At 43.8% G+C, this 15153-nt stretch overlaps 1 protein-coding gene across 1 annotated transcript; it reads right to left on the reverse strand.

Moving 5' to 3' along the window:
- Window positions 1–472: 472 nt before the first annotated feature.
- On the reverse strand, window positions 473–675 carry LOC127570838 (DNA-directed RNA polymerases I, II, and III subunit RPABC5-like). The gene is given in 2 exon segments (XM_052016706.1): window positions 473–627; window positions 630–675. Coding segments are annotated over 2 exon segments (201 nt in total).
- Window positions 676–15153: the final 14478 nt, after the last annotated feature.

Here is a 15153-nt window from a genome sequence, read left to right on the forward strand (position 1 = left end):
TATGACCAATATTATAGACTTCTTTCAAGGTACGCTTTCAGCCCCAGATAGTTTAATTGCTCCTGATATGTATCTTCTCGGTTGTGCTATTATCCTTGAAAATCTTGTTTGTAAAGTATCTAGACCTAAAAATCGTTTCAATTTATATAGATTTAGATAGAATGTGCTGTACAGGAAATCATGCTTCAAAAACTGTGGAAAATTCTAGTCCCCATCTTTTAAAAAAGACATGGAAGCAGCAAAGGAAACACAAACAAAATTTACAAGAGAAAGTGGAGAACTGAAATTACATCTTATAACACATTTTTTCCAATAAAAATGGAATCCCTGCTTTTATTAAAGATACATAAATGCAGCTTCCACATTGAAAACAAATTAAATACAAGTCACTCTTTAGATCTGCATGTAGAGTTCTGCCATAAAACCCAGTGAGGTTGGACTAATACTTTTCCATTATTGTGATTCACAGGTATCACTTCTCCAGAGGTGCATAGTTCAGGAGTTTCTCAATCAGGTCAATGTGGGAGAGGAGCATCCATCTAAAGCAATATCGCTTCAGGCCCAATGCGTCCTTTGCATCACCCTCGGTATATTCGGCATGCAGCAGGCCCAGGTAGGCCTCCCATTGTTGCCAACAACCTTGCCGCAAGTGAAACACTGCACAGGGATGATCATCCTACGCTGAGGTTGGTACTGCCCGGTAAACAACCTCCTTTATCCCCTCTGCTTGGTGCTCGGCCTTCGCGGCCCAGGCATGGTATTGTAGCAGTTAGCATAATGCTATTACAACACCAGAGACCCGGGTTCAATTCTACCACTGTCTGTACGGAGTTTATATGTTCTTTCTGTGTCTGTGTGAGTTTCCTCCGGGTGCTCCAGTTTCCTCCCACGTTCGAAAGACGTACGGGTTAGGAAGTTGTGGGCATGCTATGTTGGTGCCAGAAGAGTAGCGGCACTTGCGGGCTGCCTCCAGACCATTCTACCCAAATTGCTGCTCGTAATCATGCCATTTAATATTCAATATTTTGTGTGCAGATGGAACTACATAAGTCTTACTGCAGGTACTTTAAACCATGCTCCTCATTTAAGATCAAAATGACCCATGTCATTTTAACAGTTTGAAGAAGCATATGGGAGACAGGATATTATTTTGGGTGAGGGACTTCTATACTTCAGTATGTATCACTAGAATTTGTTGTCAGAATTAATACTTGGGCATTGGCAATGTTTATATGACTTGATATGTAAATCAGTTAACAGCAGGCCAATGCTGGAACAGGAATCAAGGGATTTGCTTCACACTAAAAATAGAATTCACTGTTCAGATCTATGAACATCCGTATTAGCAACTGTCCTTGTAAAGAGATGACACATGTGACATACTTATAATCTTTTGGGATTTTGTTGGGTTACTAGCTGTAGGTGCCAATTTTTTTTAAAAATGCCAAAAATATAGCACCAGCCACATAACAGCATTAAGACAACCTAAGGAATGAATTCGTTTTTAAAAAGGTGGGATCTGAGATTTACTAGTTGAAAAAAAGCATGATCTAACCATACAGTAACCAAGTTTCAGAGGTAGAATCTATGTGTCAGGCTTCAGCAGACGGAATATAAATGAGGAGATAAAATACCAATTAAATTCAAGTTAATTGCTGTAATTAAAATATATTATTTAATTTTAATTTAAAATATACATTATTAATGTTTATTAGAAGGTGGCTTACCCTTAAAAGTTGCAACATGCCTTTGAGGCTTTACATTAAATTTTACAAACTTTCATTCCGAGCACCATGGTCTGCTCATTAGGGCTTTGGGCATACAAATCCAGAGTCTGGCACTCCTTTCGATGGGAAATTTGTTGGGGACATGAAGATCCACATCCAAGTTCTTGATCTCCACATCACCAATACAAAGATCCATGTTTTCATTAATTTATTCGTTCACAGGTTGTGGGAGCGGTTAAGGCAATCAAGCTGCTCCATGCAATTCTGTTGGGAAAAATGCAAAGTCATATTTGGATTTTATACAGTCAAATATTTTGTGGAAACTATGGATTAATTACATTTTGCTACTGCTGCAAGCTGCAGCCCAACAATGTGAAAATCAGCAATAATTGATAACAGCAATAATTGATAACAGTAAGGCAGATGGAAAATGTTTAATGCATGCCTGACACAAATGGCATTCAGTTAATCCCTTGATGTTGTCTCTCACAGCATCAGTTTCCAGCCATGGATAATTTTAAATGGCATCTGTCACTACTGTGCACCATTCCCATGCCTTTGATTAATAATACAACAGAAATCGCACCCATAATTTTGTGAGGTACATAAAAATATTAAAATGATTGTTTGAATCTGATCAATCTATTATTGCTGGTATTTCAATGCACTTTCTAAATGTAAATCATGGTGACATCTAAGGGTTCAAATTCAATTACAATTGCTGTCAAGGCCAGGATATGAAAGAAAATAGGTTTTTCTTCTGCTGGTGAGGAACACCAAAAGCTTTGAAGATAGCTGCACAGTTCGTGTTCTGGGTTTAAAACTGATGGAACTCTTTTCAAATTAAAAAATACAATTGAGTCACATAAAAAATCTCCTACCTGGACTATAAAATAATCAACGAGCTTTGATATGAGAAACAAAATGCTTTAGCAGTTGGAATTATCAATTACAGTTAACTTCGCAAACACGGGTTCAAACCATGACTATTGCTGGCACCTCCATCACCCATCACACAACATAGATCAGACTTCTCTCTTTTCAAATTTTAAAATGTAGTTTAACCCAATAATGCTTAGATTTGGTTGTTTCAAAGGGCAAGTTGACTTTTTCCTGATATTCTAATTCAAAATTCTGCCGTTAAATTAATCTAATAACATAAATGAACAAACTATTTTGAATGAAATTAGTTTTTCAGCACATTGCTGTTGCTTTCAGTAGCCTTAATGCAAATTCAAGTTATTGATTCAATGCATGATAAACTGTTGTCTCTGATAATGTCTGAAGGGTCAGTTACTGATTTCTTTAATCAATTTACTTATTAAATTATTTGAATGGATTTGGAATGAATCTAATTATAAACAAAGCTTTTGATTGTGGCATTAACACAATTTGAATAGTTACCACCCAGCTACTCATCCCGTCAAATACTTCCTCCACTATGTGCGGCCAAGAATGCAGGTCCTACATTGACATAATTGGTTGCTTTAGAACGTATAGTGGTGTAATTGAACCAAGTTATCCTCAAGCAGAGTGGGGGGGGTGGTGGTGGGGGTAGAGGAAGAGCTATCTAAGAAGAGATAATTATGTCATATATTGGCACAAAGAGGTCAGAGAATGAGGACAGGGTGGAAAAGCTGAATTAAGATGAAGATCAGCAAATATGTGATCCAATGGAGGAGTGGGTATGAGGAAGCCGATTATCTAATCCTGATCTCGTATTCTATGGAAAGCAGAAAGTCAAAAGCACATGCAAATATTTGCTGAATTTACACATTTGTCAAAATGGGAACAATGACTCTGATGTGGACCCTTTATTTAAAAAAAATCCTATTTTCTTTTCCATCTGTATACTACTTGTGTGTTGCAGGTTAGATGGCCCAAATAATCTGGGTGCTAAAGCTTCCTGTCATGTGCTCTTGCCAGTCAATCTGAATATTATTCTTCCAAGTTCCTTACATAATCTGCTTTCAGTGCACAATATTGAATTAATATACATTATTATTCATCCATTTCTCCCTCATATTTTTTTAGTTGACTTTTTACCTTCCATCCCTCCTGGTTTGAGGCATTATGAGTAGGCTATCTCCTTTCCATGGAGTTTATGTCCAAAGTATTAGAACTTCCTTCATCTCCCTGAGCATTATTTTCAAAGGCTGAGTCCTTCTAACTTACATTTAATATTCAATTCTCCACTGAGCATTTTGCATCCCCACATTTCAGAATTTACAGTATTTTCTTTCTATTTCCAACAGCTTCTCCTGAAGCTAGACTGATATCCTTCCAAATTTTGCAAGATATTTATATGATTTTTATGGTTTGAGCCAGTGCAGCTCTTATCTCTTCTAAACATTCGCTTTGCTCTGGAACCAAGGATCCCAAATGACAGATTCCGTTGTCTAATCCAAAGCTTTCGTCATTTATTTGTACATCTTTTCTGACTGATCCCTTGTTGCACATCATTGCTTTTGTTTTCTTGCCGTTCACTTTGAATGCAAAACAGTGGCCTATCTGTCTTTAATTTCTTGCATTGCTCTATCATTTAAAGTATTTTTCCTTCTACTAAATTTCTTGATGCCATTGCACATGCTATATTGAAAACCTTGGTGAAGTTTTACTCATGATTCTCTCTGAATACATTGCACAGGTGGTGAAAGAGAGTGCATCCTCAGCTTTATGTGCTGGACTCTTCTGTGAGTCCTTGGGGCATTGTCGTGGCCACAGTCTGTTATCTAAGGACTCTTGTGATGCGATTGGGGGATGATGGGTTTTTATTGCCTGAGTTGAAGCTTATTTTGTATTCATTTATGTACAGAATATTTTCCTTGCTTTTACCAAGAATAATCTTAATATGAGCACCAGTTCCTAATTTTGTACACCAAATTATAGTCCACTTGGAGAAAGGAGCATTAAGCTTTTCTCTTGTCATTTACCAGGGATCATCAGATTTCTGACAGATCCAGATGGACCTTATGTTTTGAGCAGAATAGTAATGTTAAAAAAGTAGATCTATTTATGATGAAATAGCACTGTATATTTTTATCCCTTAGTTTTGTGAGGAGGCTTATGAGCTTCTTTTAAGGCATGTATATGCTTATAGTTAAATGATAAAGTTAATGTTGATATTCTCACAATCACTTTCAGTGCTGTGGATGAGAGATGGATTGTTTAGTAGCGGTGATCTGTTTAATTGATTATGGATTTGCAGGGAAAACAAAAAAAGGTGAACTTGTGAAGCAACTATGCACTATTGCAGAAGGTCTTAATACAGGCAGAACTTCTCTGTGGTTTTGTAACATGTTTGTGACACAGGTGAACATGATTAATAGCTTTGCAAATCTCTGCAAGCTTCATTTTTCAGATACACAAATTATATTTCCTTCTCTTCAATGTTAAAACCACAATGTACCCTAGTGTTCAGCTTTAATCAATGCAGTACCTACTGTTCAAGATCAGACTAATCTGATATTAGTACAACTAACTGGTTCCAGGCATTAATCATTTATTTAGCTCTGCACTCCATCATCATTGGGTTGTATGCTTAGCATCTCTGATGTGATAATTCATTGCTGTGAAATAACATCATGTGAAGACTTAACCATTGGTGCACAATGATTGCTTTGGTATTGTTAAGCCAAATTCAGAACATCAAAATATTGGCAGCATGTTGATCCATGATTTATTTACACCTTATTCTGCTAATGGTTCAGAGGTCTATCAGATTTATTGTGTTATGTAGAAAATAATTGATGAAGATACTATTCGATAGTAGAACTTCCCTGATTTCTTGGCCAAAGTTCTTCCCTCAAATAATGTTGTATAACACGATTGACTGATCATTCATAACTATTATTTGTGCTGTGTTCCTGATGCAAAAATGCAACTATGTTTGCCTCAAGGCAATGGTCAACTACAATTAAAAAGAGAAGTGGTCTGACAGAATTTTAATTTAGACAACACTGCAGAAGTGAGTGGAAGATTAATTTTGAATTATGATCATGTGGCAACCCACCTTCCACGCAGGCGAATTGGCTCCGAAAATGGCGCATGCGTTGGCAGAGAGCCCAGCCACAAAATGGCGCTGGGCCTTCTTCTCCACCAGCGAGGGGAGAAAGCCCACGCGCAGGAAGAGGTTCTGGTGGTGCATCTCTGACGTCATCGCTGCCTGGAGAGGGCGGGAACTTAACTGCTTAAAAGCCAGTGCGATGAAGTTTGAAATAAATCAGTCTTGAGTACAACCTACCGACTGCGTGTTGTTATTTCTGGCTCAGTGCATAGCCCATCACTACATTGGTGACCCCAACAGTCCAAAAGGGATTTGGACCGAAGATGATCGACTCTTCATCTGTTCATGCAGTTTCGCTAAAACTGCCACCCTCTGGACGCTGGACCACGCTTGTGGTTTGACCAAGCAGAGGCCCAGTTCCAGATTCGCCAGATATCTTCTGATTCCACGCATTACTATTACGTCGTGAGCTCCCTTGACCAGGAGACAGCCTCCCAGGTTGAGGATTTCATACAGTCGCCCCCGGAGGAAGGCAAATATGCAGCATTCAAAGCGCTGCTCATAAGGACCTTCGGCTCTCACAGCGGGAACGAGGTGCCCACTTGCTGCACCTGGACAGTTTGGGAGACAGGCCGCCATCAGCATTAATGAACGAGATGCTGGCCCTGGCTGACGGACACAAGCCCTGACTCATGTTCGAGCAGGGGTTCCTAGAGCAACTGCCTGAGGACATACATCTGCTACTGGCCGATGCAGATTTCAGTGACCCCCGGAAGGTGGCGGCCTGGGCAGATGTGCTGTGGGAAGCCAAGAAGGAAAGACAGGCATCCGTCGGACAGATTACCATGCTACGTGCCCAACAGCAGGACAGACCAGGCCCGGCAACGGAGCTCACACAACCCAGAGGCAGGAGTGAGGAGGCCAATGCACAGTGGTGTTTCTACCACCAGCAGTGGGGCACAGAAGCCCGCCGGTGTCGTCTGCCCTGCGAGTTCCCGGGAAACACCAAGGCCAGCAGCTGCTAATGGCTACGGCTGCTGGCCACCAGGACAGCCTCTTGTACGTCTGGAACAAATAGTCGGGATGCCGCTTCTTGGTCGACACCGGAGCGGAAATCAGCGTCTTACCCCCGACGGGGTACGACACCCGCAGCAGGGAGCCAGGACACACCTGGAGGGCTGCAAACGGTAGCACGATACGAACCTACGGCATCCACACAGTGCAGTTGCAGTTTGGCACCAGCTGGTTCACATGGGACTTCATACTGGCCGCCATGACCCAACCACTCCTGGGGGCGCACTTCTTGCAAGCTCACAGCCTACTGGTCGACTTGCACGGAAAAAGGCTGGTCCATGCCAAGACTTTCCAGACGTTCTCCTTGGGTGAAGCCAAGTTGCCGGCCCCACACCTGGACTCCATCACACTGTCGGACAACGAATTCACCAGAATCCTGGCAGACTTCCCATCAGTTCTGGTACTGCAGTTCACGGCAGCCATCCCCAGACACGGAATACAGCACCACATTCCGACCAAGTTACCACCCCTCCACGCCCCCGCATGACGGCTTCCCCTGGACAAGCTCTGCCTGGCGATGGAGGAGTTCAAGAGGGTGGAGGAATTGGGGATCGTACGGAGGTCAGAGAGCCCGTGGTCCTCCCCCCTTCACATGGTGCCCAAAGCAGCTGGAGGCTGGAGACCACGTGGCGACCACCATCAACTGAACAAGGTTACAACCCCAGACCGCTACCCTGTGCCGCACATACACGACTTTGCAGCAAACCTGCACAGGGCAAGCGTCTTTTCCAAAGTGGACCTCATCTGGGGATACCGTCAAATTCCGGTACCCCCTGAAGACATCCCCAAGACAGCACTCATTACCCTGTTCGGCCTGTTCAAGTTCCTCCGAATGCCGTTTGGCCTGAAAAATGCTGCACAGATGTTCCAGCAGCTAATGGATGTGGTGGGACGCGACCTGGACTTCGCGTTCATCTATTTGGACGACATCCTCATAGCCAGCAGAAATCGTCAGGAGCACCTGTCCCACCTCCGCCAGCTCTACTCCCGCCTGAGTGATTTTGGCCTCACGATCAACCCAGCCAAATGCCAGCTCAGACTCGACACCATCGACTTCCTGGGCCACAGGATTACCAAAGACAGGGCAACACCCCTGCTGCAAAGGTAGATGTGATCCGCCACTTCGCCCGGCCCAACACAGTCAAAGGCTTGCAGGAGTTCGTGGGTATGGTCAACTTCTACCGCCGTTTCCTCCCCTCGGCAGCCCATGTCACTCACCCTTTGTTCACCCTGATGTCGGGTAAAGGCAAGGACATTACCTGGGACGAAGAGGTCGCGGCTGCTTTCGTTCAAGCCAAGGAAGCCTTGGCAGATGCTGCGATGCTGATGCACCCCAGAACGGACGTTCCAACCGCCCTTACAGTGGACGCATCCAACACAGCAGTTGGTGGGGTGCTGGAACAACTCATCGAGGAGCGCTGGCAACCCCTGGTGTTCTTCAGCAGGCACCTGCGGCAACCCGAACTCAAGTACAGTGTTTTCGACCAGGAGCTGTTGGCACTATAGCTGGCAATCTGACATTTCAGGTACTTCTTAGAGGTCAGGCCTTTCACCGCGTTCACGGACCACAAACCGTTGACCTTCGTGTTCACGAAGGTGTCTGATCCCTGGTCAGCCTGCCAGCAGTGACATCTCTCCTACATCTCCAAGTACACGACGGACATCCAGCATGTCTCGGGAAAGGACAATGTTGTGGCGGATGCACTCTCCAGGCCAGCTATCCAGGCCCTGTCCCGGGGGGTGGACTATGCAGCACTGGCGGAGGCGCAGCAGGCAGACGACAAATTTCCCAGCTACAGGACTGCAGTCTCGGGTTTGCAGCTGCAAGACTTCCTGGTAGGCCCAGGTGGGAGGACCCTCCTGTGCGACATGGCTACCGGCTAACCTCGCCCCATCATCCTGGCAGCCTGGCGGCGGCGAGTTTTCGACTCCATACACGGCTGGGCGCACCCATCTATCAGGACAACCGTCCGTATGGTCTCCAGCAGGTTTCGCGTGGCACAGCCTTCGCAAACAGGTCAGCGAATGGGCCAAAACATGTGCGCAGTGTCAAGCGGCCAAGGTGCAGCGGCACAACAAAGTCCCGCAGCAGCAGTTCGAACCCACCCAGCGGAGGTTCGACCACATTCATGTGGATATCGTGGGGCCCTGCCAGTGTTGAGCGGAGCACGGTACCTCCTAACTATGATAGACCAGTTCACAAGATGGCCAGAGGCGGCCCCGCTCACTGACACCACCGCCGATTCCTGCGCCAGAGCGCTGATTGCAATCTGGGTAGCATACTTCGGGGTACCGGCCCACATTACCTCCAACAGAGATGCCCAGTTCACCTCCAGCCTGTGGCCGGCTGTGGCCAGCCTGTTGGGAGCACGGTTACACCACACAACTGCCTACCACCCACAGTCGAATGGACTATTGGAACGTTTCCACCGTCTCTTGAAGTCAGCTCTCATGGCCTGCCTGAAAGGGCCTGACTGGGTGGATGAGCTTCCCTGGGTCCTACTTGGAATCCGTACAACACCCAAAGAGGATCTGCACACCTCGTTGGCCGAGCTAGTGTATGGCGCACCCCTGGTCGTCCCAGGGGAGTTCATACCAGCCCCAAGGGGGCAAGAGGAAGAACCTGCAGCAGTCCTGGACAGACTATGCGAGAGGCTCGGCAATCTGGCCCCGTACTGACTTCACGGCATGGACAGATCCCGATCTGCATACCCAAAGACCTGCAGAACTGTAAATTTGTATTTGTACGGAGGGACGCACACCAGACACCTCTACAATGGCCGTACGAGGGGCCGTTCAAGGTGCTCAGGAACAACGGGTCCACGTACGTTCTAGACACTGGGGGGAAAGAGGAGGTTTACACGGTGGACCGGCTCAAACCAGCCCATGTGGACTTGGTGCAGCCGGTTGAGGTTCAGGCCCCGCGGCGCAGAGGCATACCGCCCAAACAGCCACTGATCCAGTCTGTGGACTTTGGGGGGTGTATCACCGGTTCTGGGGGGGGGGTTATGTGGCGACCCACCTTCCAAGCAGGTGAACCGGCTTCAAAAATGGTGCGTGCGTCGGCAGACAGCCCAGCCCCATTTTGTGGCTGGGCCTTCTTCTCCACCAGTGAGGGGAGAAAGCCCGCGTACGGGAAGAGGTTCTGGTGGCGCATCTCTGATGTCATCGCCGCCCGGAGAGAGCGGGAACTTAACTGCTTAAAAGCCAGCACGGTGAGGTTCGAAATAAATCAGTCTCGAGTGCAACCTATTGACTGCGTGTTGTTATTTCTGGCTCAGTGCATAGCCCATCGCTACAATCAAAACCTTTTAGGGCTTTTAAGTAAAAAGTCATCCTCAAAGATTTACAGCCAATATATAGCACATTTATACAGTCATGAATCTACCACAACATTAATTATTGAAATTAAAATTAAGGAAGGATTGTCTCTGGTTTAACTACTTCAATATTTAGTTGACCTATTGATAGTCCATGAACAATTTTGGCAGGTATGACCATGATTTTCTGCATTCATTTATCTACAAAGCAGATGATCAAGTTTCAGACTTCTTAATAATAGAACATAGAACAGCACAGCCCAGGAACAGGCCCTACAGCCCATGATGTTTATGCTGAGCATGATGCCAAATTAGATTAATCCCTTCTGTCTGCACATGATCCATATCCCTCCATTACCTGCATATTCATGTGCCTATCTAAAAGCCTCTTGAATGCCTCTATCGTATCTGCTTCCACCACCACCCCTGGCAGCGCGTTCTAGGCACTTACTACTCAGTTTTGGTGTAAAATAAACTTGACCCACACATCCTCTTCAAGCTTTTCCCCCTCTCACCTTAAAGCTATGCCCTGCAGTGTTTGACATTTCTACCCTGGGAAAAAAGATTCTGGCAGTCTACCCTACCTATGCCTCATAATTTTATAAACCTCTATCAGGTCTCCCCTCAGCTACCAATGGTAGGCACAGTAGTGTAGCGGTTAGCGTAACACTTTACAGCGCCAGCGACCCAGGTTCAAATCTGGCCACTGTCTGTAAGGAGTTTATATGTTCTCCCCGTGTCTGTGTGGGTTTCCTCTGGGTGCTCCGGTTTCCTCCCACATTCCAAAGACAGACAGGTTAGGAAGTTGTGGGAACGCTATGTTGGCGCCGGAAGCATGGCGACACTTGCAGGCTGCCCCCAGAACACTACGCAAAAAGATGTACTTTACTGTGTGTTTCAATGTGCATGTGACTAATAAAGATATCTTATCTCTTATGCTCCAGAGAAAACAATCCAAGTTTGTCCGATCTATCCTTATACAGTCTAATCAAGGCAGCATCCTGGTAAACCTCTTCTGCACCCTCCTAAATGTATTAATACCTTAATTAAAGCAGTGATCATTTTTGAAATTACAACCTGCAGCTATGTAAACAAAGGCCACTCTATTTTAGAACAGCAGCTGAGGTGGTGTAGAGCAGGCAACTAATCACTCTCTCTTCTGTCTCTGGTTGTGCCATGAGTAAAATCAATTTTGGCAATCCATTTTTTAACATCCTGTGACTCACTGGACAGTTGTAAATGTCCTCATTAAGATATAGAGAATTTTTGGTGAGCTTGATGGAGTAGATGCAGGGGGAATGTTTTCTCATGGCTAAAGCATCCAGAGCTCACGACCTCAAAATAAAGGATGGGTCATTTAAGACTGAGATGAGAAGAAATTTCTTCATACGGAGGGCAATGACTCTTTGGCACTCTCTACCCTGGAATACTATGGAAGCTCAGTCATTGACTGCATTCAGAAAAGAGATTGGTGGATATTTGGATATTTGGATATTAAATGAATCACTGGGTGAGAAAGAGGTGCCTGAGGACATAGAACAGCCATGATCTTGTAAATGAAAGAACAGGCTTTTGAGTCTAAATGGCATATTCCTGCTCCTATTTTTAACCTTTGTTTATCCTCCCACTGGGATATGATGTTGCAAAATAACCACTAGTTATCTTAATTATCTAAAGGTACTTCAGAAGAAGGTTATCAAGCAAAATAAAAATGATGCAGAGCCACATAATACATGAGACACATAAAATGTGAACAAATAACCAAAGTTAATCAAAGCTGTGTGGTTGAAGGAGCTCCAAAAGTAGAAATAGGCAGAGAACTTTGAGCTGGGAACTCCAGTACTGAAGGATTAGGTTGCTAAAACCACTGACACCATTGGCAGAACCTTTAAACTAAGAGGTGACCAGCATTCCAGAATTAAGAGAGACCACGCATCTAAAACTGGATGATTTTATACATATAAACTGGTCAGAATTGTAAGTTAAGTCTATCAAGGACTGTATCATTCTGATTTTTTTTCAATGCCCGTTACTACTACTAAAATAGTAGTCAATGGACATCAAGAGGAAAACACTTCCATGCTTGAAGTCTACTCTGACTGCATATCCCAAACCCTGCGATATCTATCCCCAAAGAAAAACATGGAGAGCTGGTAAATGTGCCAGGTTCCCCTTCAAGTTGGACACTGACCTGACCTGGAACTGCTATTCCTTCACCAATGTTGGGTCTAAATGCTGGACCTCCTTCCTCCGCAACATTGTGGGAATACCTTCACCAGAAGGACTGCAGCAATTCAAGAAGGTAGCTCACCAACAACTTTTGAGATGGGCTATTAATGTTGTCCTTGCTACTGATGCTTATATCCCAGCAGGTGAATAAGTGAAAAATAAAGTCAGAATCCAGTCTTTGCCACATTGGTGCAAGTTGGGCCAGGTTGGCTGAACCAGACAAAGTATAAGGATATTTAAAATATAAGAAGTTCTGCCCAAAGCTACTCATGGTCTTGCTTTCTACAATTGTTTCACATGAGCCAAAGTTATATTTGCCTGAATCAGCCCTGCCCCCTGGCAGGCACCCACGTAGCATCAACAACCTCAAGTGCACTTAGAACATAGAACATTATAGCACAGGACATGACCTTTGGCCCATGTTGTTGTGCAGAAATAATGAAACCAATGACTTCTAATTAATCTAATCCCTCTTCCCTGCACATTGACCATATCCCTTCCTTCTCTGCATATTCATGTGCCTATCTAAGAGTCTCTTAAATGCTCCTATACTGTCTGCCTCCACCACTACCCCTGGTAGTGCATTCCAGGCCCCCACCACTCTCTGTGCAAAAAAAACTTGCCTTGCACATCTCCTTTGTACTTTCCCCCTCTCACCTTAAATCCATGCCCTCAAGACATTTCAATCCTGGGAAATAGATACTGGCTTTCTACTCAGCCTCCACCTATCTAGAGAAAACAGCCCCAGCTTGTCCAACCTCTCTTCATACCACATGGCCTCCAAACCAGGCAGCATCCTGGTAAACCTCCTATGCACCCTCTCCAAAGCATCCACATCCTTCCTGTAATGGAGCAACCAGAACTGAATGCAATACTCTATAAAACTCTGGTTAGACCATATTTAAAGTTGTAATATAACTTCCTGCCTCTTGTACTCAATGCCTCGATTAATGAAGGCAAGGATGCTATATACCTTACCCTATCAACCTGAGCGGCTAATTTAGGGAGCCATGTGCCTAGACCCCAAGATCCCTCTGTTCATCAACGCTGTTAAGGATCCTGCCATTAACTGCGTACTTTCCCTTTATGTTGGCTCTCCCAAAGTGCAGCACCTCACACTTGACCGGATAAAACTCCATCTGCCACTTCTCTGCCCATATCTGCAACTAATCTATATATGCCTCTGTATCCTTTGGCAATCTTCTATGCAAACCATAATGCCACCAATCTTTTGTGTCATCTGCAAACTTACTCACCCACCCTCCCACATTTTCATCCAAATCATTGATATATATATCAGCCAAATCACCATGGATCCCACGCATCCTAATTTCTGGATGGGCGGGAACTTATCAAATGCCTTACTAAAATCCATGTATACAACATTCACTGCTCTACCTTTATCAATCACCTTTATCATCTCCTCGAAAAACTCAGTCAGATTAGTCAGACATGGCCTGCCCTGCACAATGAAATGTTGACTGTTCCTAATTAGACCAGGCTTCTCCAAATGCTCATAAACCCTCTCCCTAAGAATCCTCTCCATTAGTTTCCCTACCACTGATGTGAGATTCACCGGTTTATAATTTCCAGGATTATCCCTATTCCCTTCTTGAACAGAGGAACAACATTAGCTACCCGCCCATCCTCCAGCACCACACCTGTGGCTAGCGAAGATACAAAGATCTTGGTCAAGGCCCCAGCGATCTCATCTCTTGCCTCCCTCAATAACCTGGGGTATACACATCAGGCCCTTGGGATTTATCCAACTTAATGCTTTTCAAATGCTTTACATATAAAGTATATTGTTCTGCTCAGAAACTGGCCGGTGTTTGTGAATGAAGCTATCATGTTATTTTAACCGTTTGCAATTATTTAAAATTTGACTCCCTACAGGTGGAGGACTAAACATCCTTCAAGACTGCTTTCGCGTTTTTTTTGTTATACCTATTCTTAGTTGTTATGATAAAATTCAACTAAGTCACACTTCTAAGCACATTGAGGAACACCTTTCTATGGGAAAAAAAAAACAATTACACCCTCTTAAGCCACTCAGTTGTGCTGCTTTATGGAAGACTTTATGGCTTGTAATCATGCCAACTAATTTTAAAGTAAAATTGGACCTCAGCCTGACAGGCAAAATTTCCAGTGTGGTGTAGGGCACTATTTCCCAGTGCCAGAACAATATTCCTACATATTTCATAAATGCCTATTATTGTTACTATTTCATGCAGAACACTTTCATTTCCCTTTAGCAAGATTCTGAAATGGTAAACAAGCCAGGTTTTAAACACAGTCCCCTGTCACTGAAGTTCAGCTATCGTAATTGAAAAAATCTATCTTAAATGAATCATATTGCAAACCATCTTTGTCAAAGAAAAAGAAAGAATAAATTTGTATTCATATAACACCTTATCAAATCCTTGGGATGTCTCAAATCACTTCACATTGAATGCATTATTTTTGAAGTACAGTCATTTCTGATATCTATGCAGCAATAGATTGCATTCATTATATGAACACACAAATATCTATCCATTTCTATCTGTATCTATGTATCTATCTGGCTATATAATATTAAAAATGTGCAGATATACATAGATATCTATCCACACACAGTATAGGTAAAGATATATTTGATAATTAATGTACTCTGTTAGTATTATAAACAGCAACATTTCATCTAAATCAGAATTTACTTCTTTATTATGTTGGCACTTATTTAAACTGCAATTAACAGTACTTGTTTTTCTGTCACATGATTTGAAAAAATTGTGAAGCTCACAGCAGTGCCAAG

The sequence above is a fragment of the Pristis pectinata genome, chromosome 5 (genome assembly GCF_009764475.1).
Source record: "Pristis pectinata isolate sPriPec2 chromosome 5, sPriPec2.1.pri, whole genome shotgun sequence".
NCBI classification, from domain to species: domain Eukaryota; kingdom Metazoa; phylum Chordata; class Chondrichthyes; order Rhinopristiformes; family Pristidae; genus Pristis; species Pristis pectinata.